We start from the raw sequence: 24,361 nt of genomic DNA on the forward strand, positions 1-24,361 counted from the left end.
AGAATTTTTTTGGTGAAAAGAACTTAAACAATGGTTTGTCGACCAGAGCAGAAACACAGCTCTGTTTTTATCATTAAAAGTATAGAAGCAATCCTTTGATGTCAGAAGGTCAGAGTAGAGCAATTGGGACAAATTTTTGCAGCAAATAGCCTGAGAGCTTTATACTTTCAGTTGTATCTGTACTTCAGCTGTAAGAAGAGTAGTGGTGAAATTAATGCTAAAAGGTTCAAAAGCATAGGAAAGAAGAGAAACTCTCACAGGACTGCAGGCTCTTACCTAATCTAGGGGAAAAAAAAAAAAATACTAAGAAGAGACTGGAAAAATTATTTTGAGGAGAAGTTCCTGGAGTTTAAGTGTTTCATTTGTTATGTTTTTAAGGGGGCAACAAGGAGATTGACTAGTGGTTGCTGCTTTTGCTGATATGATGAGATGAAATGCAGTAGTGCACAACCTGCCATAAATCTTATCCAGGGTGTACTCTAAGTTCTAGAAATGTATTTGTCATGGTCTTTTTAGCGCAACCTTTGTTTTTAGTCTGCTGTAGACATTTTTCTTTTTTTTTTTTCCACAGAAGAAGATTCTGGATTAATTACTGCAAATCCTATGAGTAAGAAAAAAATGGATAAATTATTAAGCATTTTAGATAAAATACTCAGTATTAAGTACTACATTCAAGAACAAGAAAATTCATATGAATGTCCCTGTTAATTAGGATATTAGGCAGTGCTTTAAATAACCTCCTTGAACAGTCATATATTTTCTATCTAAATCCCAAAGGCTGCTGAGACAATTCCTGCTTATTAAGGCCACATGAGAAACATTTCTTTCTTCTGAATTTCTTTCACAAGTTAATGTTGTTAACCGTGCAGAAAGGATAGCATAAGATCAGTTCATCTTTCACTTACTTGAGATGAGAAGACGGCTCCTTTTTTGGTGCTGTGTCCTCAAGAATTTGTGAGTTCCTCTACATATAAAGATATTATTGCATAGTTTCAGCCCATTATTAGTATTGGTTGTACTGAACAGCATAAAGGTCGATTTGCTTCACACTTTTGTGCAGTGAGGGGATATCTCCTCTTTCAGCCCTCAAGACAACCAGTCCTATGGTGATCTATTTTCAGTTTAGTATTCTGTAAGTGATCTAGGCAAGTAAAATATTTCAAATTAACAGTATTTTATTTTAGCCATGGACCTTTCTACTGACATTGTGATATATGTATAAGATCAGTGTTCCTCTGGTTCATAAAATACTTTTACCTGTAACAGAAAACTTTCTAATCTCATCCCATTCCCTGCTGGGTGGTTGTGTGCTGCAGTCTCCATGGCATGCCAAAGCAGGACTCAAAATGGGAAAGGAAAAGCCTTGTTACAAGATACAAATGCACAATTTCAGCTGTGTGGGTGGGACCTCTGATCGATGCATTGTAAGTTCTTGCAGTGATAGACATGCAAAATTGGTTTCAGGCAGTGTTTCAGACCATCTATTGATATATGTGTGACACGCTTGTATTTGCCTGTACTAGTTCTAGTGACACTATGATTACTGGTATTTGCAGTCCTTGCCCTGGAACACTTCCAGGCAATTTTATTGTATCGAAATGGTTCTTACAGTTCATTGAACATCCAGGATAACACTGCTGAATATGATTGGCGCGTTTGCATATATTTATTCCAAAAAAATCAGGCAGTTAAACTGCATAATTATGGGAAACCGAATCATAACAATAAAAGACCATTTAAGTTAACAAGCTTTGTGATCAAAGGATAAATACAGGTTGGATAAATGAGACTCTAGATGTGACTAATCTACACAAATAGGCTTTGGTCTGAGTAGAGGAAAATAATATATTAAAATAATCTAAAGGTACTAAAAAAGAGTTCTACTTCAGTACTTCTATAATGTCTAGTTTTATTTCATCATATTTTTAACATTTCTACTCAATAAAAGTAGCTGCGTTCAGTGATAAACTACTTTTATGTTGTTTCATGTGTTGATTAACAATGTTTATAGTGCAAAGAAAATCTAAACTATTAAGTAAACAAAAGTAACATCATAAGTTTTCATTCTAGTTCGAATGTGTCTTCTGTCAAAAACCTTAAACATATTTTAATGTCTTAATTTTAAAATTTTTAATGTTGCAATGTTTTTTGATTGATTTTTAATTAAAGAAAAACATTAAAGGGAACATTTAAAGGACAATTTCTTGTTTACTGTCTTTATCAGCAGAGAGCAGCCTTTGTAGTGTTTGAAAGCTGGTGCATTAAAAATCAATTTCAAGTCTTCAAAGCTATAAACTCTTGCTCGCTTTGTAGATATATACTGGTTTTAAGCTCACTGGAAGCACACTTGACAATTGAATTAAAAACAAAAGGTAAATAATAGCTTCATCAAAATTTGAAGGATTTTAATGTATTTTTAATAATAGCTAAAGGATTTTTTATACAGAGAAGACATGTGAATCACAATTCATAGCTTTTAAATGCGTAATTTGTTCCTAAAGACAGTTATATGTATTATTTTATTAATAGAATTTTGTTTCAGACTTCTTTTGGTGTTATTCTGTTGTTTTTAATGAATGCTGTGATTCAAACACAGAACCTGTCAGTCAGTTTCTTTACTTATTATATTTCTGTCTTATTCTTTGCTGATTGCTAAGCAACCACTTATGGTTAAGATTGTTTAGCTACAACTCAGTTTAAAAAAAAAAAGGTAAGCTGAAGTGGGTTAAATACATTTTTTATTAATTCTTAATGAAAATATTTAAATTCTATAGAATTCCAAAGGTGACAAAAAAACCCAAAAAAAGTTTTAATGATACTCCTCAGATTCAGCACTTGTGCTTTGTTCCTAGTGGTATTCATGAAAAGATTGCTTTTTCACAAATATATAAAGAGCAGGATCATGTCCTTAACTGGTACATAAGTAATTTCAAGACCTACGAAAACTAACTTATATATGTATAATTGCATTTCTTTCCAGGCACGGTCCTTAAAACATGAATTCAGTGGTTATTTTAATTTAGGTCAATAGCACCACTGAATTAAATAGATCAGTTACAGGAATGAAGTTACTGATGTGTGTAAGCATGTGCAGAATTCAGCCTAGAATCTGTGAGACTGTGTTAGCTGAACTGCTCCCTGTTTCTTCTCTCATTCACTTTAAAAACACTGCAAAGCTGCAAGGCTGTTCATTTCACTTAGCATCAAGCTGCATTCTACTACTCTGCTGAGATAGTCCTGATGTCTGAATATTTGATATTTTTGCTTTTTTGCATGGACTTGGGTAATTTGATATGTAGATTTGAAGATCATAAAAAACAATCCTGCTTTGATGATCATGGGCAAGATTACCAGCCACTGTTGTAAAGTATTAAGTCTGTTCTTTTCTGATCTCTTCATCATTTCAGTGGATCAAATGACATTAAGAATATAGTGGAATTTAGAGTGCTTGGGAAATAATGAATTTAAAGGCCTTTTAAAAATGGCAACCATGAAGCCTCAGAAACTATTTAGATTTCTAGACTGTATGTGAGAAAATATAACCACGTGTAGGAATACATTTGTGGAGATACATAGGTAAGAGAGCAGCATGGCTTCAAAATAATCATCTAGCTGGTGAAAAGGCAAAAGACTGAAGTGCATCTATTTTTTTTCTAATATTGTGTATGATCTGTAGGTACCTGTGTAACATTGTTTTGGAAGATGCTGTCAATCTGCACCTTTTGCTGCAACCTTGGAAGCGTCAAATTTAGAGACAGATGTTGTCATATTCTTTTTCCTGAGGCAAGAGTATAAGAAGGAAGAACCTCATTTTCCACTTCACAGTAAAAGTTATACATCTTAAAACTGTATCCCCCTATCAAACTTCAGGATTGAGAGTAATGATGAAAAGGAGGTGTAAGTCATGTGACACGTGAGAATAATCAGAACTCAATTGCTTCCATCAGCTGTGTTAGGTATTAAAAAGCACACCATAATTTACATCTTGTAGCTCTGAGGCAAGGAACCTATCCGTCAGCTTTGTAGCCATCAGGTGAAAAAGAGGCAAACCCAAAATCTTAAGTGTTATTTCTTTCAATGCATAGTCTTCATTTTTTCTAAATCTGTAAATGTATTTTGCCTGTTTAAACCACCTGTAGCTTCTTTTCAGGCCGAACAAGATATAGTATGGCAAGGGGCAGGAGTAACCAGGTGAATTTTAGTATCATTCATTAGCCACTATATATACAATCCTTTCCAACAGCGTATGCTTCATTATTGCAATAATGTGATAGTAAAGAAATAATAATTCCTTTGAATGTGAAATAACTATCTTAAAGACTTTCTTGTGCTCAATTATTTCAAACAAGCTTCCAGGATACTGAAGAAAACATTAATTTCAATTCATTTAAAATAAATGTAGACCATACACACTTTTCTCTTCATCCCCTGATACTGGCAAATGAACCTTAGGAACAAGTAGTTAGATTTCCAGATTTTGACCTACTTGTTAGTCTACTTGCATGGAAGCAAAGCAAGAGAAAGCTGTTTCTCTTAAGCAAATGTAAGCTTCAGGAATTTTGGCAAATATCTTTATCTAAAGATAAATTGCTCGCAGTCATGCTGGTCTTTCTGATACCAGTAAACGAAGAAATAGCCGTATAAGTTGAATAGCTATGGGAGGAGAAGAGTTTATTTAAAGGAAAGATTTTGTTCTGATTTAAATTTTTGAGCCATAAGTTTTCTACAGTATTTTATAATAAGAAAATTACATAGCAATTTGGGTTAGAATGCAAGCCCAGTTCCCCATCTCAAAACCCAATTTGTTACTACCTGTGGCTATTTCTATTAAAAAAAGAAACATAATTACTACAAGTCTCAGCAGTCTAAGAGTAAATTTTTGCAATTACAATACCTCCCTTGGGCAGATGTGTGAAAATGGCAGATTAATTCCTGCCAGTATCTGTCTACTCCTTGAACATTCTTAAGGTTGCTGGTAGCTTGGTTTATCATTATATTGGTGCTGTTTCTTATGTTGTGGTTAAGGATAAAGCAATAATCCTATTATCATTCTTTTGGAATAGAGCTCTGTACCATTACCTTGGGAAGTCTCTACACTGAAGCTTGATGCACAAGGTTCTAGCAGTAAGATGCTAATTCTACTTTCATGGAAAGTGGATGACTTGGACTTCACCAGAGCATATTTCAGAAGGGCATTTTGTATTTATTTGCTTTATGCCTGAGAAGATTTAAACAAAAACAACCAACAAACAGAAGTTTACCCATTCTTAGGAACTTGTGTTAAAGTTAATAAGGTTGCATGTGAATTGAAGGCCAGATAGTAGTCCCTTAGTGTTGTATGGCACAATAGTATGTTTATTTAGAAAGAGGCTCCTGTAAGTTAAAATGTTCCTGAAGTTATGTAAACCAATACCTTTCTATGGAAATAAGCTAATTCATCTCCTACTGAGCTTTTCTAATTGCAAACAAGTTTTGAGGGCATGTGTGTAGAAGAATTGCGTGCAAAAGCTCCACTCCTGGAGATTTCTGTCTGCAGCTAAGCACCTAACTCCATGTTGAGTTCCAGTGAAGTTGGTAGTTGGTGTGGCTTCATGTGGGCTCATGATCCACCTGCAGGGAGCAGCATTAGTCCGTGTTACACACCATCCAGTTTGAATATTCAGGAAGAGCAGTATCAACAATCACAAGTTATTTTTTTCCCTTTGCATGGGTTTTTGTTTGAAATTTCTTGTGCTGCACCTGTTGTATATTTGTTTCCCATTTTGAAAGAAGCTTCCCCTGACACACACTTCTGAATGTTGACTTGGGGACTTCTGTGATGTGGACATTATCTAGACAAGGTTGCATTTAACTCTTTTCTTTGAAAGTTCATTAATGAAAAAAAAAATAATTAAAATATATATGCATCCTTCAGTTGCCATGGCATGCATTCTATTTGCAAAATCTTCTCACATGTTGAATGAGCATGCTGCTAATTAGATATAGAGGTAAAATCATAAGTTAATCACTGAATTCTAACTAGACACTCAGTCAAATATTGACATTCATGTACAGTCTCCCTGTTCCTCGTGAAACTTAACAGCAGTGTTCTCGAAGTTGACAAACCAACACTGGTTTGGAACTTTTGAAGAAGAGTTTTCCTGATAGAGCAAACTGTAATGAGAGGGGTAATCTAGAATTTCTATGTTTTTTCCCCCCAGACTGTTGAGAATTTACAGGTCAAGGACATCCCTTAAATACCTATGAGCTCACAATTGCCCACGGAGATTCCTCGATAAGTGGGTGTTGTGTTCAATAGGAGATGATGCTATCAGGAAAGTTATTGTTTGGTTTTTTTTTTTGCTTGTTCTGAATCAACTTCATATAGAGACCTGTATGAAGTCATTGCAGTGGGTTAACACTGAAGTGACAGAGCTGTGGATGGTTATACAAAGCCCTATAACCAAAAGGCCTTTTTTTTTTTTTTTTTTTTTTTTTTTTCCCCTGCACAAGCCTACTTGACTACTGCTACTATATTCATGGTGTATTCAATCAAACTTTCTGTTTTATGAGGTACCTCATCATAGACACATGACTGTTATGACTTTAAAATATATTTAGGGATAGAACTTCTTGCTAAATTTGTGCAAGCCTAAATTATTTATCTTATGTCACAAATAATAAATCAACTCATCACCATTTTACAGCTGAAAATCTCCTTGCACAGGCATGTGAGGCCGTAAAGTTTGATGATCTACTATTCTGTCATAAATTCAGCCATTATTTTGGCAGCATATTTAGTGGCGTGTCTTTTTCTAGTGCTAAGAGGAAATAATTATGCCAAGGCATTTGTGTCAAAGTAGGGCTTTGTATTTGGTCACAAAATGTTTAGAGAATACTTTGTTGGAGATTTTTAACAAAATGTTGAAATAAATAGATAAATGACCAAAATGAGAAATTGGGCAGAAGGTCATAATGTAAGTTTTAACATCTGTGGTGTTTTTCTTAATTCCCAAGAAATGTAAAAGAATCATTGCTTTTCTGGGGAATGGTTTAGGAAGAGGAAGGTGATAAGATTGTAGCTTTAAAGAAAAGGAGGTGATCTAGATTTATCTCTGTTCTTCTGATTGTCACTAGGGAGAAAATTTCAGAGTTCCTCTTTATGTGTGTTTTCTGTGCAGGCAATGTGCCTTCAGAATCAAGTCCTGCTCTGTCTTTGTTGCAAACTTTTTTTTCACTCTGTAGGGAAGAAACATAGAACTAGAGTCTTTTACCATATACAGTGTTTGCTGCCTAGCTGATCACTGTTCCCCGTCACTGCTGTTACAAATCTGTTTAAATGCTGTCCATAGAGAAGACCGTATGCTGGGATAAAGGGATATTACATTTGCTTCTGCTTGTTTTCTATCACTATTGTAATCTTCTTCCTTTGCCTTTGCAGCATTCTTCCACATACAATACATCTATCTGTGGGAATGCAGCATGCTAGTAAAGAGTCGCTTATCCCGTAACTGAAGTAAGCAGGCTGATCCAAGGGCTATTCAAACCAATTTGAAAACATCCATTGATTACAGTGCACCTCAGGTCAATGGCTTATGGGAGTTTTATTGCTGCCTTTAGTGAGAATATGGGTTGGACAGATGAAGGTAAACATAGTGGATGTTAAGACAAACTTAAGTTTTAAAATATGTAGTGTCTCTGTTTCTCCTTATTAAATATTGTGAGTACAAAACATTTTGTCAGTGTTAAAAGGCCATAATTTGATCTCCTTCTTCACCATATAGTACTGCAGGGTATATAAGCTTTTATCTGTTCAGAAAATATTTGTGGCATGTTGCTCTCAGAAACAAGAAAGCAGCAGTGGTAAGAAAAGGACAATTTCTACAAAACTCACTGGCTTCAGTGAGAATTCTTGCTGAGTAAGAGTTTTCAGATATATCTCAAAAATTAAAATTAAAAGACAGGAGCTCTCAACTGCACTGCAGAATCTGTGTATGAAGGAGGAAGGAAGGAAGGAAGGAAGGAAGGAAGGAAGGAAGGAAGGAAGGAAGGAAGGAAGGAAGGAAGGAAGGAAGGAAGGAAGGAAGGAAGGAAGGAAGGAAGGAAGGAAGGAAGGAAGGAAGGAAGGAAGGAAGGAAGGAAGGAAGGAAGGAAGGAAGGAAGGAAGGAAGGAAGGGGGAAGAGGAGAAAGGGGGGAGGGAGGGTGAGGGGCTGGGGGGGAATGGATTATAACAAGTAAATTTATAATTACCTTACAGTTCAAGACCCTATTTTTTCCCTCTTAATTGTAATGTCTTAATTTCCAGATTCCATGTTTAAGATTGTAGATTGGAATAATAATAAAAAAAAAACCCAAACCCTAGTGCTATCAAAGATACACTCCCAAAGGTCTTGTTATTTATAGTTCATAGTATGGTATTCTTAGAATACGATGAGCATTGTGATTAGTGCAGATCTCATTCTGGATTGCTAATTGTAGTTGAGTCTGTTATGCAGTAAACATAATATTTGTTAAGAATGCTAAGGTAGACTCAACATGGTGGGAGCCATAGATAAAAGGTGCATTAAAGCATTTCAAATTCCATCATTAGGTTTCATTGCACCCACATGCTACCAGAAAATATAATTGGCAACTTGATTCATTGACCTTTAACTGTCATTTTGGACTGTGTTTTTAAAATCCATATTTTCAAGTTAAACCTAGAGAATTAATTTAATAAGGGAATGCCCAGTGCATCTTTATACAATTACTTCTTTTTTTTCTTTTTTTTTTCTTTTTTTTCTTAAACAAAAGGGTTTTTTAAATAGAATCAGATTTAATGGACTGTTGTATATTCTGCTAATCCAGTCAAAGTAGTTATTTAATATTGAATATGGTTAAAAGAAGCTAATGTTCAACTTCATTAAGGCTTCTATTAAATATAAGACTTGCTGAACTTCTACAGTTTCTTATGCATGAACTAGTACCTCTTATTAATTATTTCCAGGGGTTTCTGTTACACTAGAACTATATTTAAAAGCTTCAGTCCCATCAAGATTAAATAGTACACTATAAGGGCTAAACAAGCATTTGAAATTGTGGAATGCTTCATATTTTGTTCCTAAAATGAGTTTTTTCTTTTTGCTTTTGTTTACTGGAGCAGGTATCATCTTGTGCAGGTGGATTGGAATGCATACATCTCTTTAGTTCTCCATGTGTGGTACACAAGTAGATTGTCTTATAAAACAAGTGTTACTTAGAGCAAGTAGGAAACATAATGTGATAAATGAAGATGATTTAATGTTTTCTCAGCAATGGTAAACAATTATGCTATTCTGTCATCTGAAGTTTATGTAAAAAAAAACAACAACAAATGAAACATGATTACATGTGCTTCTTTACACAACAGGATACATATAGAGACAGTTATGCTCTACAGAAAGGATGCGGACAGGTTGGAGAGGGTCCAGAGAAGGGCCACAAGGACAATCAGAGGACTGGCCATATGAGGAGAGGCTGAGAAAACTGGGTTTGTTCAGTCTTGAGACAATAAGGCTAGGAGAAGACCTTATTACTATGTTCCAGTACTTAAAGAGTGTCTACCAAGAAGATGGAGATTCCTTATTTACAAGAAGTCACATGGAAAAGACAAGGGGTAATGGGCACAAGTTTCCGATTGGGCATGAGAGGTAAATTTTTCACCATGAGGACAGTCAACATTGGAAGAGTCTCCCAAAAGAAGTGGTAGATCCCCCCCATTGGACAGTCTCAGCTTGACAGTGATGAGTCATCTCATATAAACTATAGTAGTACCTAGAAAGACTGGACCAGATAATCCTTGAGGTCTCTTCCAACCTGGCATTCTATGGTTCTATGATTCAGTAGTAGGTAACCTGACCTTATAATCCTGTTTCACAGCTTTCCCAAATACTGGGGAGCTCGATAAATAGGAAGCTGGTTATATTGGCAGTATAACCCCATTAACAGGATTTGGATTTGCCTTATTGACAAGCCAGTACTGTTAATATGATCCAGTATATTAAATTGACAGGAAAACTGGAGCGATAGAATGTATCTGCAGCCTAATTGACAGGGAAGCTCTTTCAAAAGGTTCTTAATGTGGTTTTTATTGACAGAGGAGCTTCAGTAAGTACATATCATTTGTGAACAGTGTAAATATATTGGATGCAACTGTATTAGCAGATTCAGGTGAAGCAGTTAGTGCTCTGTTTCCCATACTTCCATCTTTACTTTGATATAAGTCGTATCAAACTCTCTCATAAGAGCTTCATTAATGCCTCTTAAAGCACCAATCTAACTGCACTGCTCACAGGCATCTGACAAGTTGTGTATTATTTTAGATTTGCTCATGATTTTAAATTAATAGAGGCAATGCAGACCAATGCAATAAGGCATCATGAATTTCATTATATTTATTATTGACACTGTGATAACAGAAGCAGAGCCATTGTATTTTAAACTTGAGCTCTTTATGCAGTGTGGTTTGGCATCTCTTCCTCCATCATGATCTTGCACCTTCTCCAAAAAGTAGGTCATTTTAAGAGCTCATATTACAATTACATTTTCCTAGTCCCATCTGACAGCTTTCCACATTGTCTTCCCAAACCATGCTAATTTCGTTAGATGCTTACATTTCATATTTCTCCAGTGCAAAATAAAATAAGGCTCAGAAAGCTGAAACCAGTGTGAAACAAAGAGCAATTTGAGTTTGGTCCAAAAAAATCTTCTTGATTCCCTTTTCAGTAGGAGGAAGCTTTTAGTTCAGCTTCCACATTTTTCCTAGTCCCATCTTTCCTAGGGAGAGAGGTCTGTCTATAAACACATGTACTGCATCTGCTCTGGCAGAGGAGTTGAAGGCTTTTACAGAAAAATCTGATCATTGTCAGGTGTCATCCATCTTTTGAGTGCCTTTCCTGTCTACTTTTTTTACCATGGTCACTTAAAAGTATGTTTCTCTATAGCGATCTTTTTAGTTTCTTTACTCTTCAGTCTTGATGCAACCATCAGAGGTGAGAGGAAGCTTGACTGGGCCTTGTGACTGCTAATCCTTGCACTGTCTTGAATTCCTGCAGTCTAGGCTTTTGTCTTCTTTTGTGCATTGTGCATTGCAGAGTAAACTCTTGTAAAAGCTTAAGAAATAATTGTGTTCATTAAGCCAGTAGCAGAAACACAGTCTAAATATCTGCAAAACCTTAATGTGAAAGCTTAAGCAATACTTTTTTCTTTTTTTTTTTTTTTTTTTGACAGTGTACGTGCTGTGACAAGATAGTACATAGACCAGGCATTTATATGGGGAGAATCTACATTCCTTCAGGAATGGAAAGCATGGTAGTTTCTGTCCCCAGACTTACACTTTTCAGAAGTCATTTGACAGAATGGCTCAGGACCTCTTTCTCTCACAGTTTTGCTTTTCTCACTCAAGAGAAAAAGAAAACAAGAGCCACCCACACTCTTCAATAAAGAGTGCAGCAGCCTGATGAACAATAATCCCTTATGGATATGATTAGTTTTCTTGCCCTGTGTTTTTAGTGTACTTTTGAAGAATGTTACATATATCATAAATTTGCATAAGCACAGTGTAGGTCTTGTAACACCAAAGTACATATTTTGCAGCAAGTGTGAAACTTACCAAATATGTACATGTCATAAAATTATGTCTCAAAAACATTTTCAAAAGAAAGAGAGTGGAGAGCACATACTAGGACAAGATTTGTTAAAGCATCCTATTTATTTTTTTCATTCAAAAAAGCAGAATAAGTTTGTAAAATTTATACTGAGTTTTGAGCTTTTGGGGTTTTTTTTGTTATTGCATTAATACATTTTCTTAGTGAAGGAAGTCTGGTGAAATCAAACCCAACTACTTTATGCTAAGTATAAACTCTCACTGGCAGTGTTCCACTGAGGAGACTGTGAAAAATTGTACTATGTTGAACACAAACTGTTCTTAACACAAAGAATACAATTACCTGCTCTTTCAAAACTAGATTTCACAGAATAGAATTCTTTTCTCTTGAAAAGTGATAGCAGTTGTATAAGATTTTTGTTTATGGGGGAAGGATGAATACTCAGAATTAAGATAATCAAGAAAATACACAGAAGATGCTAGAGTTAGATATTATGTGACAGTCTGATAAAAGGGAGAGATGTTTCATTTCATTTTTGCATTTAATGTTTAATTAAAAATAAGTTAGTATCAGCAAAGACATTTTGCTTTATTATAGTTCAGGTATGAACTATAAAAAATGGAGTTGCATTGAATAATTTCTGAAAACGTGATACTTGTTCTTGTAATTCTGAGAAAAAAATATGAATATTCTAGTAGCCTAACATTTATAAATCTGATTAATGTTTAAATCTTTTTCTTTTTTTTACATTTTAGAATACATCATTCCCATATATGACAATTATTTCTGGGCATAATTTGTCAAGAATACTTAAATATTACATTTCTCTCTCTCCTCTCTTCTTTTTCTCTCTCACTTTCCCTGTCTTTATATTTGTAGTCATATTGATTTTAAGATTTTTTTTTAAAATTTTTATTTTATTTTATTTTTCTCTGCTTCTAGTAAAACAGTATGGAATATAGAAAGGATTGATTTAAATCTTCAGAATTGTGGTGCAACAAATATTTCAATTAAAAAGAAGAAAAAAAAAGCTACAAACCTCTAATTTTTAATAGACACCCTGCTTTTTATAGGAATTCTTGAAAGCAGAAGCCTTGTGAAGTTGTCTGTCATTGTCTTACTGAGCAAGAGTAGCATGCCTGAAATCTGATTAATATGGAGATGCAGTTTTGATCCTGGCTTTAAAAAAAAAGTGTTTGTCCAGAGTCACAGTGGCATTCCTTTTTATTTATAAAAATAGCAAAATATTTCAAAGAAGTAAATACACTCACATATTCCTTATGAACATGAACTTATTAAAAAAAAAAAAAAAAAAAAAAAAGAAAAAGAGAGAGATTAATGTAATCTGTTGCTAAAAATATTCCCTAAAATTCATTGTGCAATGCTCTGCCCAGGCTCTTTCAAACTGTTTCCAGTTATGCAGTTTTCTCTTTCCCCCCCCTGCCCCCCCATGAGATTATTTAAGGTTAATTGATCCTATGACAGATTTGTTTCTGTTACTCTGTCCTCGGCCAGAATTTTTAATTTTCCTTTCTCTAAACGAAATCTTTGAAAATCATAACATTTCTAGAATTAATTAGTAGGACCTTAATTTGTGACTTTTAACCTGCTGAATGTTGTGTTGTTCTGTTGTTGTTTTTTAAAAATTTATTAAATTAGCAACAATTGTAGTTTATTTAAGCCTCTGTGTGGTTTTAGTACTCAAGCTCTAACACCTGTAATAGAATGAATGGTTTCAGAGACTGTTGACAATAGCACTTGAAGGAAGTTCTACATGTTGTTCATGCAAACATTGGTCAGTGAGTAATTCTTCAAGTCTCATTAAACTGTAGTAATTTTATTGTCACATCTGAAATCCCATACCAGTATAGGTATATTTTGCACAGTTTCAATTTGTCCATTCTTTTCCTTTCTTCCTCAATTCTCTGATGAAAAAGATAACAGTCAAACTGTAAAATATTTTCTGAAAATATTTTCTGAGAGGCAGAAACCCTATTATTTTAAATTTTGGCAGCTTTTGAAAGGTTTATATATCTGCTGGTCTCTTTCAAAATGGCATTTTTTATGAGCTTCATCCTTATGAGAAAGCTGTATTAAAAATGTGTAGAGAAATCCTCAGGACATTTCTGCAACATTGCAGTAAGGACATTGTTCCTCAAATTTCAAATTTGCTCTGAGGTCACATATGAGGACAGATAGATGGAAAAAAAGTATTTTAAGGGTGCTTGTAGCAACTATGAAAAAATGTATCTGTTTTATGGTTTAACAGCATACCCTCTTTGGAAATAAACTGGTTCCACTAATACGTGAAAATGAGCCATAAAACCAGGATCTAGTGGATCTATGGACATCACAGACTTTTTATTTCTCTGATATCTAATAGTGGCAGTTGATAATTCTTCTTTGCTTTAGTTGTAGGGACTATGTGTCCCCCTGTGTTTTCCTCCTAGTGAAGAACTTGCATCTTAGTAGTTGGTGACCTAACTTGTACTCCAGTCCTCAACCCTTAATCACAGAGACAGAAAACACACCTTTACTATTTAACTCTGGTGACTTTTAGAGATGGATTTTTTCTGGGGATTTTCTAGGGGTAGCAGAGGGCGAAGTTGGAGCCTGTTTTATTTTCTTCAAGAGGTTAACAGTGCTGGCATTTGAGTGATTTTTGGTTATTTATGAGGAGATTGTAATTCCACGTGCTTCACTCTTGATACGATGCATCTTACTTAGCTTTAGCTCTTACACCGAATGTCTTGCTTGTCATCTAGACTTCCTGATAGTTCTTGGAGAAAGTAATCTCCAAGGGGCAGTATGTGTCTAGAAGGTGCCAAAAATGGGCTCAATTATCTTGTATGTTTCTAATGCTTATAGAGGGATGTTAGCTATTTCGCTTAAGAATAAGTGACTGGTTTTTAGATGGTTATCAGCAGGTGAACTTCAACCTGTCTTAAAACTAGAGGCAAAAAGAGAGGCATGGTGTTTTTGAGTTCCTTGAAAGAGATGTGTGCCCAGAGAAGAACAATGACTTTATTTGCTATTGATAGATTTTTAATGTAGCACTCGTTTCTTAGAGTTGCAGCTATGCAGTGTAAAGAAGTATGGTTAATGCATGAGCTGAAATGTGTAATATCACTTCCATAGATATTCAAGTGTAAAAATTTTGAGTATATGACCTCTCACTTCAACTGGGGTTAACCAAAAGAAAAATAAATAAATAAATGTTTAAGGGAGTTAGACATTTATATGTCTATAATTCATTGTGAAAAGGATGCTTACCTTTCTAAGATTCCTCTAAACTTCCTAGCCTTAAATATAAATGTTTGTTTATTATCCCAATTTTTTGTATAGGCATTATTATACATGCATCAATTCTCTCTTTGCTGCCTGTGTCTCAGAATGCTCTGTTACAGCTCAACACCGGCACCACATTTTCGTAGTTCATAGGAGATTTAATGCTTTCAGAGCAGAAGGAAAAGAATTCAGCTTTATGCTCAATGGCTGTATATGGTAGTCAAGTATTTTCATTTGTTCTTTTGCAGTAATGAACTTGCTGTATTATGGCACCCAACTGTTTGTATTGCTGAAAAATACAATATGAAGGAAATAGGTCAAATTTTTATTGAGTTAAAGGTCAATAATGATTAGCATAAATACAGAATTTCTCAGAAGTAACTCTCATTTTTGGGATGGCAGCATAACTTCTATATTAAAATTTGTATCTTGGCTACTCCAGGGCATGCAAAATCATAGCATCATAGAATCATAGAACTATTCAGGTTGGAAAAGACCCTTTGGATCACCAAGTCCAACCATCATCCCTATTCTACAAAGTTCTTCCCTAAACCCTGAACCATATCTACCAACACCACATCCAAATGACCCTTAAACACATCCAGGGATGGTGACTCAACCACCTCCCTGGGCAGCCTATTCCAGTGTCTAACCACTCTTTCTGTGATGAAATTTTTCCTAATGTCCAACATAGAACTCCCCTGTTGCAGCTTGAAGCCATTCCCTCTTGTTCTGTCACTAATTACCTGTGAGAAGAGACCAGCACCAACCTCTCTACAATGACCTTTCAAGTCATTGTAGAGACTGATGAGGTCTCCCCTCAGCCTCCTCTTTCTCAAACTAAACATTCCCAGTTCCTTCAAGCATTCTTCATAAGATTGATTCTCTAGGCCCTTCACCAACTTCGTTGCCCTCCTCTGTACTCGCTCCAGCACCTCCATATCTCTCTTGAATTGAGGTGCCCAAAACTGGACACAATACTCCAGGTGCTGCCTCACCAGTGCTGAGTACAGGGGGACAATCACCTCTCTACTTCTGCTCCTCACACTATTTCTAATACAAGCCAGGGTGCTTTTTTTGCTATCAAAAAGGAGAAACTGAAAGTACAACCAGTTCTTACTGTGATCTAACTTCCAGATAAGGTCTTAGCACTACCTTTAAGGAAATGTTGTAATTAATTACAGGGCAAATGTCCGACTTTACTATAAGCTGAGAATTTATGAAAAGGCATTTTATAGTGGACATTTTGCCTGACAGTGACGTGAAGAATGAAAATGTTGATTCTAGTAACAGATGTGTTTAGGAGGAAGCAGATTTCTTATATAAGTAAAAACATAAGGTCAGCTTTCTTGAGCATCTATAGTTGGGATATTAGACCCAGAAAATACACATGAGTTCTGCAATTGTAAAGGTTTATTTGTATTGAGAAATACTGCCTCTGTGAGTGTCATAATGTTTATGGGTATACATGCGAGTTGGATTCCCTTTACACAAGAGAGATGCTAGCTTACAATTTGTGGCAAGAAAATAATAAATGGCAGAATTAAGGCTGATTCCAAAATATGATGTGCTACATTTAAGAGATTACCTGTAAGAATGATGAAATATTCATCTTTGCACCTCTGTTTCTTCCTTCTTTTTTTTTCTTCTTAGTGTTTGTTTATTGTAACTTAAAATGTGTTAAAATTTAAGACAACCTTGTAGTCTAATAGTATGTATTAAAACCAGGATCTTGTCTGGTTTTAAGCTCAAAGCACTAAACTGCTCCCAAATTGAAAAGGCCGGTTTTAAAAAAGTTTGGATACCTGTAGCTGAAACAATCAGCTTCTGAAACCATCAGCTTCTGAAACGCTAACTTGGAAAATCAGTGACACAAAACTGAGCATATTGTTTGCAGTATTAAAGAACTTTTATAAGCTTATCTTTTCATAATGCTGCTGAAGAACAAGTCTCTAGTTGGACATAAACTTCCAGATTTCCAAATTATGTGCAATTTTAATATGACAAGAAGTCACTTAGAAGTATAGGTACTTTTTGCTATACTTTGAAGACAGATGAATAAAACCTGATTTTTGTCACACAGTTTATCATAAAAGAAAATTATAAAACATCATGATTATTTTTGTAATGACCATGTCCTCCATAGCTTAAATTAGAAACAGCTTCAAATGTGAACACAATGCTTGTTATAATCCTGATTTTTGAACCAAAGGATTTAACTAGAAACAAGAAGAAAATATAGTGTAAATTGATTTCATACATAGCAAACAGAAGATAATTTTTTATCTTACATCCCTTCCCTAGATCACACAAGATATCTACAGGATATTAGCACATTTGTTTCACATGTACCTTGAGAGTGGCAGGTGGCTACCTATTTTTTATTGCAAACTGCAATGATTGTTAAATTTCAGATCTTTTCCAAGCTTCAGTATTCCAACCATGCAAGAGGTAGGAAATATTTCTAATTACCACCTACCTACGAAACCAAAACTAAAAAATGTACTGGGTATTGGCAGAGATAACAAAATATCTAAGAGTTGTGCACTTGTGCAACATGAAACCTTACCTTTGGCCTTCTGCTCCATTAACTGAGCACTGCCTGTGTTACTGATCCTGATACACTAGATCCTGTTGCAAAACTCATAGCTGCTATGAAGTATGGTGGTGTGATATGAAGTGATGCAGAAAACAGTAGAAGCTCTGTCACTAGGTCAGCTGCAAGAAGAAGTGACGTGTGTGAATGTACGGTATCAGGAGTTTTGTGAAAGATGCAGTCTTTCTTCCTCCCAAAGAACTTCAGCCGATGATACAAGGGGAATTCAGTTCCCTTTGGCAGGACTCCATGTTGGTCTGGATGCTGTAAATACTTCTGCTTCTACAGTTACTTAGCTCATGCTGCTAAAAATATACTCATGACAGGCTTAATGAAAGTATCTTCTTTTAAAAACTACTTGTCTACAACAATCATTTAATGTTCTTGCTGGCATGTGCGGTTCCCATTATTCTGACATAGCTATTAATACTGATGAAAATTAAAGAGAGAAAAGTCAAATATTTTCATACTTGCACTTTTCTAGTAGCATTAAAAAAAAAAAACACAAAAAACCAACACAGTTAATCAACCACAAAATTTCTTTATTTTTTGCAGGGGTTTTTTCAATTCAAGAGTAATATAGCAATATATGAAATTGTATTAAAGCAGTAAGGGCCTCAAGATCCCAGTAGATGATGTAGTTATGATTGAAAATTATATTATTGTATAATTCACTTTTGTAATATAAAAAATATATTTTTTTCTCATTTTCATTAACCATCAGTCTTAATATCTAACTAATGAAAAAAACATAAGCAGTGTCATCTCTCAGGTTACTAACAGAGAATGCCACTTATTGGAGTCTCATTGTTTACTTTAGCAGGTGATTTGTGGACCGGAATCATTTAATTGTTCTGAGCCCATAATTACATGCCAGCATTTTCCAATTTAATTAAAATGTACAAATCTGAAGATTAAGGGAATTTTTGAATTATTAATCATTTCTCCTCTAGGAAATCTTGTTGCTCTGCAGGAGATTTGTCCAGTGTACAACTATACGTATTTTTTTCCTTCTCTTTCACAGACAGACAATTTTCCCGCAGAGCCCAATTACATGGGCAGCAGGCAGCAGTTTGTTCAAAGGTAAGGCCTATTAAATAACTTTCTCGGCTTCCCCATTTGCGTTCTTGTCAAAATTGCTTTTCCAGAGACTACAATTCCACTTAGAACAAGTAAATACAACTCTCTTTCTCTCTCTCTCTTTTTTTTTTTTTTATTATTTTATTTTATTTTAATATGTATTTCAGTAGCTCCACGTTCAAGGATCCAGAAAGAGCCAGCTTGAGGGACAGCGGGCATGGGGACAGTGATCAGGCTGACAGTGACCAAGACACTAACAAAGGCTCCTGCTGTGACATGTCTGTTAGGGAGGCACTCAAGATGAAAACTACTTCAACTAAAAGCCAGCCACTTGAACAAGGTGAGTGAAGCCTCCAATGATTACAAAAGCATAGAGTTTAAGCCGTCATTATAAACCTATTAGTATTGCAGTTGAGGTTTATCAGAGCAGCATAGCCCAATGATAATACCATCAGAGAAAACAGTAAATCTCACAGGTAGCCCAGAGCAAACAATACTCAGTATCTTTCAGAATGAACACGAAATGAAACCTCAAGTATCCAAAAATAGACTTGGGGGGGGAAAAAAAAAAAAAAAAAAAAAAAAAAAAAGAGAGAGAGAGAGAAAATTAGTACTTTTCTAAAATGATTAGAATATACTTTATCTCCACTGGCATTGCCTGTGATATAATATATACAGTCCTTCTGCCAAAGCGTGATTTGGAAATTCAAACTAGACATGACTGCAACAGATAAAAGAACACCAGTCATTTATATTCCACATGTAGTCTGGAGAAGAAAAGAGGCTTGGGATATCAGACGAGTAAAACTGGATCAGAAGATGTTTTCATTTCATGGATATATTTTCCTATTTGTAATGTTGATTTCACAATTAATAGTAGTGTGAGAAGTGTCAAATAATAATATAATCTGATTTTCAGCGTAATTCCATTCACATCCTGTGAAGGCATCAAAAATGAGTGTCTGTGAAACAGCTAAAACAACTTATATTAGGACAATGACCACTTTCTGCAAGCATCCATTCTGACAAAGAAGCATATTTATTTCCTCAAACTCTGTGTCCAAATCATTTTTTTCCAGATGTATCTCTATAGTTTTGAGATCTTTTATTTCAAAAAAAGACACTTATTGTTTGGGGTTCTTTTTGGTGGTTCTTTTTTGGTGGGTTTTGTTGTTGTTGTTTTTTTTAAAGCATCAGACAAACTGATTATTCCAGTATTATTTGTGTTTGTTTTTAGCTTCTAAGCTATAAGAAATAAGGAAGAACAATGCTGAATTATTCTTCTATTTTTTTTTATATTTACTATATATTTTAATTTGTTGTGGAAAGATGATTCAGTGTTAAAGGCAGTTCAAATATTATAAAGTAAGTCAGCCTTAATAAGAAGCTCTATGAATAATTAAGCAGAAATACATTATAAGGTTTTATTAATTGTTGATTAATTGGACCTCGGTTTATTACCTCTTAGCCTAGTCTAATCTGTAGCACAGTCATCAGGAAATACATGTTCAACTTCATTTTTCTGTTTATGTTGAGATTGCAATATAACTTTTGTGCCATGTAGAATATTTAGAATGCTGCAGTAGAATTTATTCTGTATATATATGAAGGTTGACCTCATATATGAACTTATTTTCCAAGTAATAAATGACAGAAGGACTATTTTTTCCTGACCTTTTGCCACAGCAACTCTCTACTTGTAATTGGACATTGATCTGTATAAAGATGCAGTACTGGCTTTTTTTTTTCCTTTTCTTTTTAAGGAGTTTTTTGAGCCTGTGTCTAATTTTCTCAGTTTTATGTAAGAAAAAGACAAAATTTCAGGATTTCTATCAAGTATAGCCATGAAAAATCCTATTTACTATTCACATTAAAAACTTCTGACTTTTTTAAGAAAAGGACAGTATGTCCCAAGTTCATAGCAGCAGTTTTTCCACCAGCATCAAGCCCAATACTACGCAAAATATAAAAACTCTAGTAAGCAAATTAAGCCAACTATTCCTATTGCTTATTTTCATTGCAAGGCAAAGAGTTACATGGAGGTTTGCATGTGTGATTGGATCTAGATGAGGGACCCTATTAATCAAGAAACAACTTATTCCAGTGGCTCATAGGAATTCCTCAAATTCTTATGAAACATATGTTGAACTGTGAATGTTAAGTACTGTCAGCCACTGAACTGAAATAGCGAGTGTTTATGTGAATTTTCCTGAGGAAAAAAAAAAATAATCATTAATATAGAGAGACAGATTACTTTTTTCCCCTTTTTTCCCTTCTCCCTCCAAATATAACTACAAACAGTACAAATAGGCATTTGTTTACTTCTAAAAACCCTCTGTCTCAAATGTGTTGTAATAAACTCATTGACATATTATGAAAACTGAACCTGCAGCAAGCACCTTATGGGGTTATAGATCATTGCACTAACAAATGTGATGCAATATGGTGTTCCCAATGAAATCAATGATTGCTTGTCACTGAGCTTAGTATTATGAGGACTCTTAGCCCTTTCTCTTTTGAAAGAAGGTAAACAAAATTGCTTTCTCTAATCAGAAGGCAAGTCGAAAGAGGATGAGAAGTAAAATATGTGATTAGAATAGAAAAAGGATTGCATTTTCTTTATTTATTTTTTCCCTAGGAAAAGGAAATGGACAGCTTACTATAAACAATTGTCTATGGCAGCACTTGAAACAGTATCAGAAGTTGTAGTTCTGGCATCATTCTGGGTTGTGTATGGGGTTGGGCATTCACTACTTTGTAGTGGATTTTCAGGCTTGATTATTGTTGTTTAAAGATACTTAAAATATTTGAACTTCTGCTTTAGGAACTGTGCTAGTAATTCAATGTAGTGTTTTTGAAAAAAATGACCAGGATTAATTGTGAATTTGGGATCTTGATTTGAAACTCCTAATCTAAAAAGTTTGAGTTTGACATCCTCTATATATAATTCCAAACACTATTGTCACGGGTCCTGTTCTACCCATTACAGTAATAAGAATGCTAGTGGTGCCAGTAGTTTTGAGCAGTTTTGAGCAACTCTAGCCTAGACAGCTTGAAAATGACATGGTCATATTGAGACAAAAATTGTATCACTAGCACTTCAGCAATTGTGCTTCTATCAATAATAGGGAAGTAGGAAATTTTATGAAAAATAATTTTGCAGGCAAAATGTCTTCTTAATTCAGCATGGGTTAAGAAACAATCAAGCTTACTTTATGATTTGCATTAAAATTGTTAAAACAGAGGATGGTAAAGCTTCAGTAAGTTTACTAGTAAAATGTTTGATTTCAAGGAAGATACCTCCACATAGCAAGTATTGTCTGATGGTGATTGTAAGGAGTCCCACAAGTATAATGCAAATGACATATCTTTATGAAATGCTTACAAAAGCTCATAATTTGGCTTTAATGGAAAGTAAGGGGAAAAAAAACAACAACAAAAAACCCAACCCAGTAAAAGTTGTCACAACAGTAAATATAGTGTTAAAATAAGAAGGTCCCGTTTTAGTTATGTCACCCATTTATCCTCTTGCTGTGAATTCCAAGCCACTTTCTGCATAAAAATATCTAGCTGTCTCGTAAGCTTGCTTATGCTATCTGAATCAGCTGTCTTACTAAGCAGGTTGTTCCATATGTCTGCTACTCTTTCAACAGAATAGTTTTTCATAGGTTTCTTTTGTTTACCTCTCTTTTTCCATTTCTGTTGCTGAGACTTTAAACCTCATTAACTTGGACAGTTTGAGATCACCCTACCTAGAAGTCTTAGAAGAATTAATAGTTTTGAATACATCTGTCAAGTTACCTGTTTGTTCCACCTGACATAGCATATATTATTCACATTTAAATTTAAATAACAGAATAATCTTTTTGTTTGAAATGGCTTAAGTGTAACAGCAATAATCTGTATTTCTTGAAAAGATATCCAAAGCTGAAAAAGATACTGTAAACCATAAATTATATCTACAAGAAAGCAGTACAGCAGCAAGATATTAATTTCATACTTTTTTGGTTTTTTTACTAAATAAATGGATGTCTTTATCTTATAATCAGTAAAACTATATAAGGTTATGGACTTTCTTGTAGTTACTTGTAAATCATTGTCTTTGATAGATTTTCCCAGGAATTTTTCCTTTCTATTTATTTTGGCTTTTGCTCTCTGTGTTTCTTTGCTTTGGCATAAATCTTAATTTTCATTTAATTGTCAAAAATATCCAACAGATTAAGTATCTTCAAATTCGGTAACTTTGTCGGTAATTTTTTTTTCTCTATTACTGTGCAGTGCATCTTTCTTTTGACACATTTGTTTGTAGTTCACACCTGCATCCCACAGAGGAGATATTTCTGCATGTGCTGTTGCCTCCTTAACAGTTGCATGGATCCTGAGAATAAAGGAAAAGTGGAGGCAGCTCCTTGGGGGAAGGGTAAAAGAAAATTCCTCAGTGTTGGTGTCAGAGACTCCTCTAGGATTTGTATTGCTCTCCAGGCTTTGCTGTAGAACAGCACCATTTTATTCTCAGATATATATGACTAGTATAAAAAGACTGTAATGTATCTACAGGACAAAACCAAACGCCTAAAACTTAAAAATATAATACTTTTTTCTTTATTGTCAAAACAAAAATGCATTTGCATCATAACTGATGTAGTCCTGAGGTGCAACAGTTTTAAGAAGAAAAACTGTATCAGTGTTATAGAATCTCTATGAAAACTGATAACTCTGGAGTTTGTCCACTGAAATCATTCACAGAATGAGCCCGTAGTAAGTTGCAAATTTACATTCTCAATTTCTAAACAAGAATGATCCCTGAAATCAAGTATATGGCATTATCCATCTACAGCAGAGCAGAAATTATCAGAATTTTTTACCAAGGTTTCTTCTGAACTCTCCATTGATTTTCTTGCTATAATCTTGCTTGAGTCTGTAAGATAATTAAAATCCATTCTGTTTAACTGAGTGAGAATCAGTCTAGACTGATAAGTGCAGAAAGTTCATCAAGCGAATTTCTGCTGTCTGACATCATCACCAACACTTTCCATGCCATTGGGGATGATGGGTTCTTTTATGAGTACATCAGCTTAATGAGATAATGGAAAAAGAAGATTGTAGAAAAGTATTTCTTTTCAAAGTTCTCAGAGCTGGTGATGGCATCTGCTGAGAAACTGATGGAGGTGGGAGTCCCCCCAGAGATAACAATATTGTTCAATATTGCTTCCTCCCATAGTTTTTTCCCCCTAGACAGAAAATCTCCTGTCACATTGTCTCTGTGCCCAGAATGTGAATAACTGTCAGGAAGCACTACTTCTTCCAACACCACCTAAGAGTCTTTATGTCCAGGACTATCAGCCCTTCCAAGTCACTTTCCCCTAACATGCTCAGGTAAGACACTGACTTGCTGTTGTGTGTCAGGACTTGCACACAATACGTATTCTTCATTTTCATCTGATTAATTGTTATCTAAGCAAGCCACTTAGCTTTATTGAGAGTCTCTTTCCTTTTCTTAGTATGACTTAGCAGTAGTATCTCTTTCTAGAACTGTAAGTTCTGGAAACTGTTAGATGAAGTCCACAGAAAATGAGACGCTTTATTCTCCTTTCATTTTTTTCTTCTATATGTGTTTTTCTCCTTTTTTTTTTTTCTTCTGTGCTTTATGCAAGAACATGTGTGATGCTAGATGAAGACTAGCATAGGTCAAAGACTAACTTTTCTATTTTGTAATTGCTTCTGATTGACTAAATTTGTTATCAACACCCTGGATATATTTGATGTTGGCCTAATTTTTATGGTAGGATATTT

The 24,361-nt window shown here is 34.8% G+C and overlaps 1 protein-coding gene across 3 annotated transcripts in view; it reads left to right on the forward strand.

Annotated features, from left to right (window-relative positions):
* PCDH17 (protocadherin 17) overlaps positions 1–24,361 on the forward strand; it is a 97,368-nt gene that overhangs the window by 12,030 nt on the left and 60,977 nt on the right. For all 3 annotated transcript variants that reach the window (XM_051626475.1, XM_051626483.1, XM_051626490.1), the window contains exons 3-4: positions 18,513–18,571; positions 18,736–18,908. In XM_051626475.1, coding sequence (XP_051482435.1) covers positions 18,513–18,571; positions 18,736–18,908 — 232 coding nt within the window. The remainder of the gene's footprint in view (positions 1–18,512; positions 18,572–18,735; positions 18,909–24,361) is intronic.

This window comes from Apus apus, chromosome 1 (genome assembly GCF_020740795.1).
Source record: "Apus apus isolate bApuApu2 chromosome 1, bApuApu2.pri.cur, whole genome shotgun sequence".
Classification (NCBI taxonomy): Eukaryota; Metazoa; Chordata; class Aves; order Apodiformes; family Apodidae; genus Apus; species Apus apus.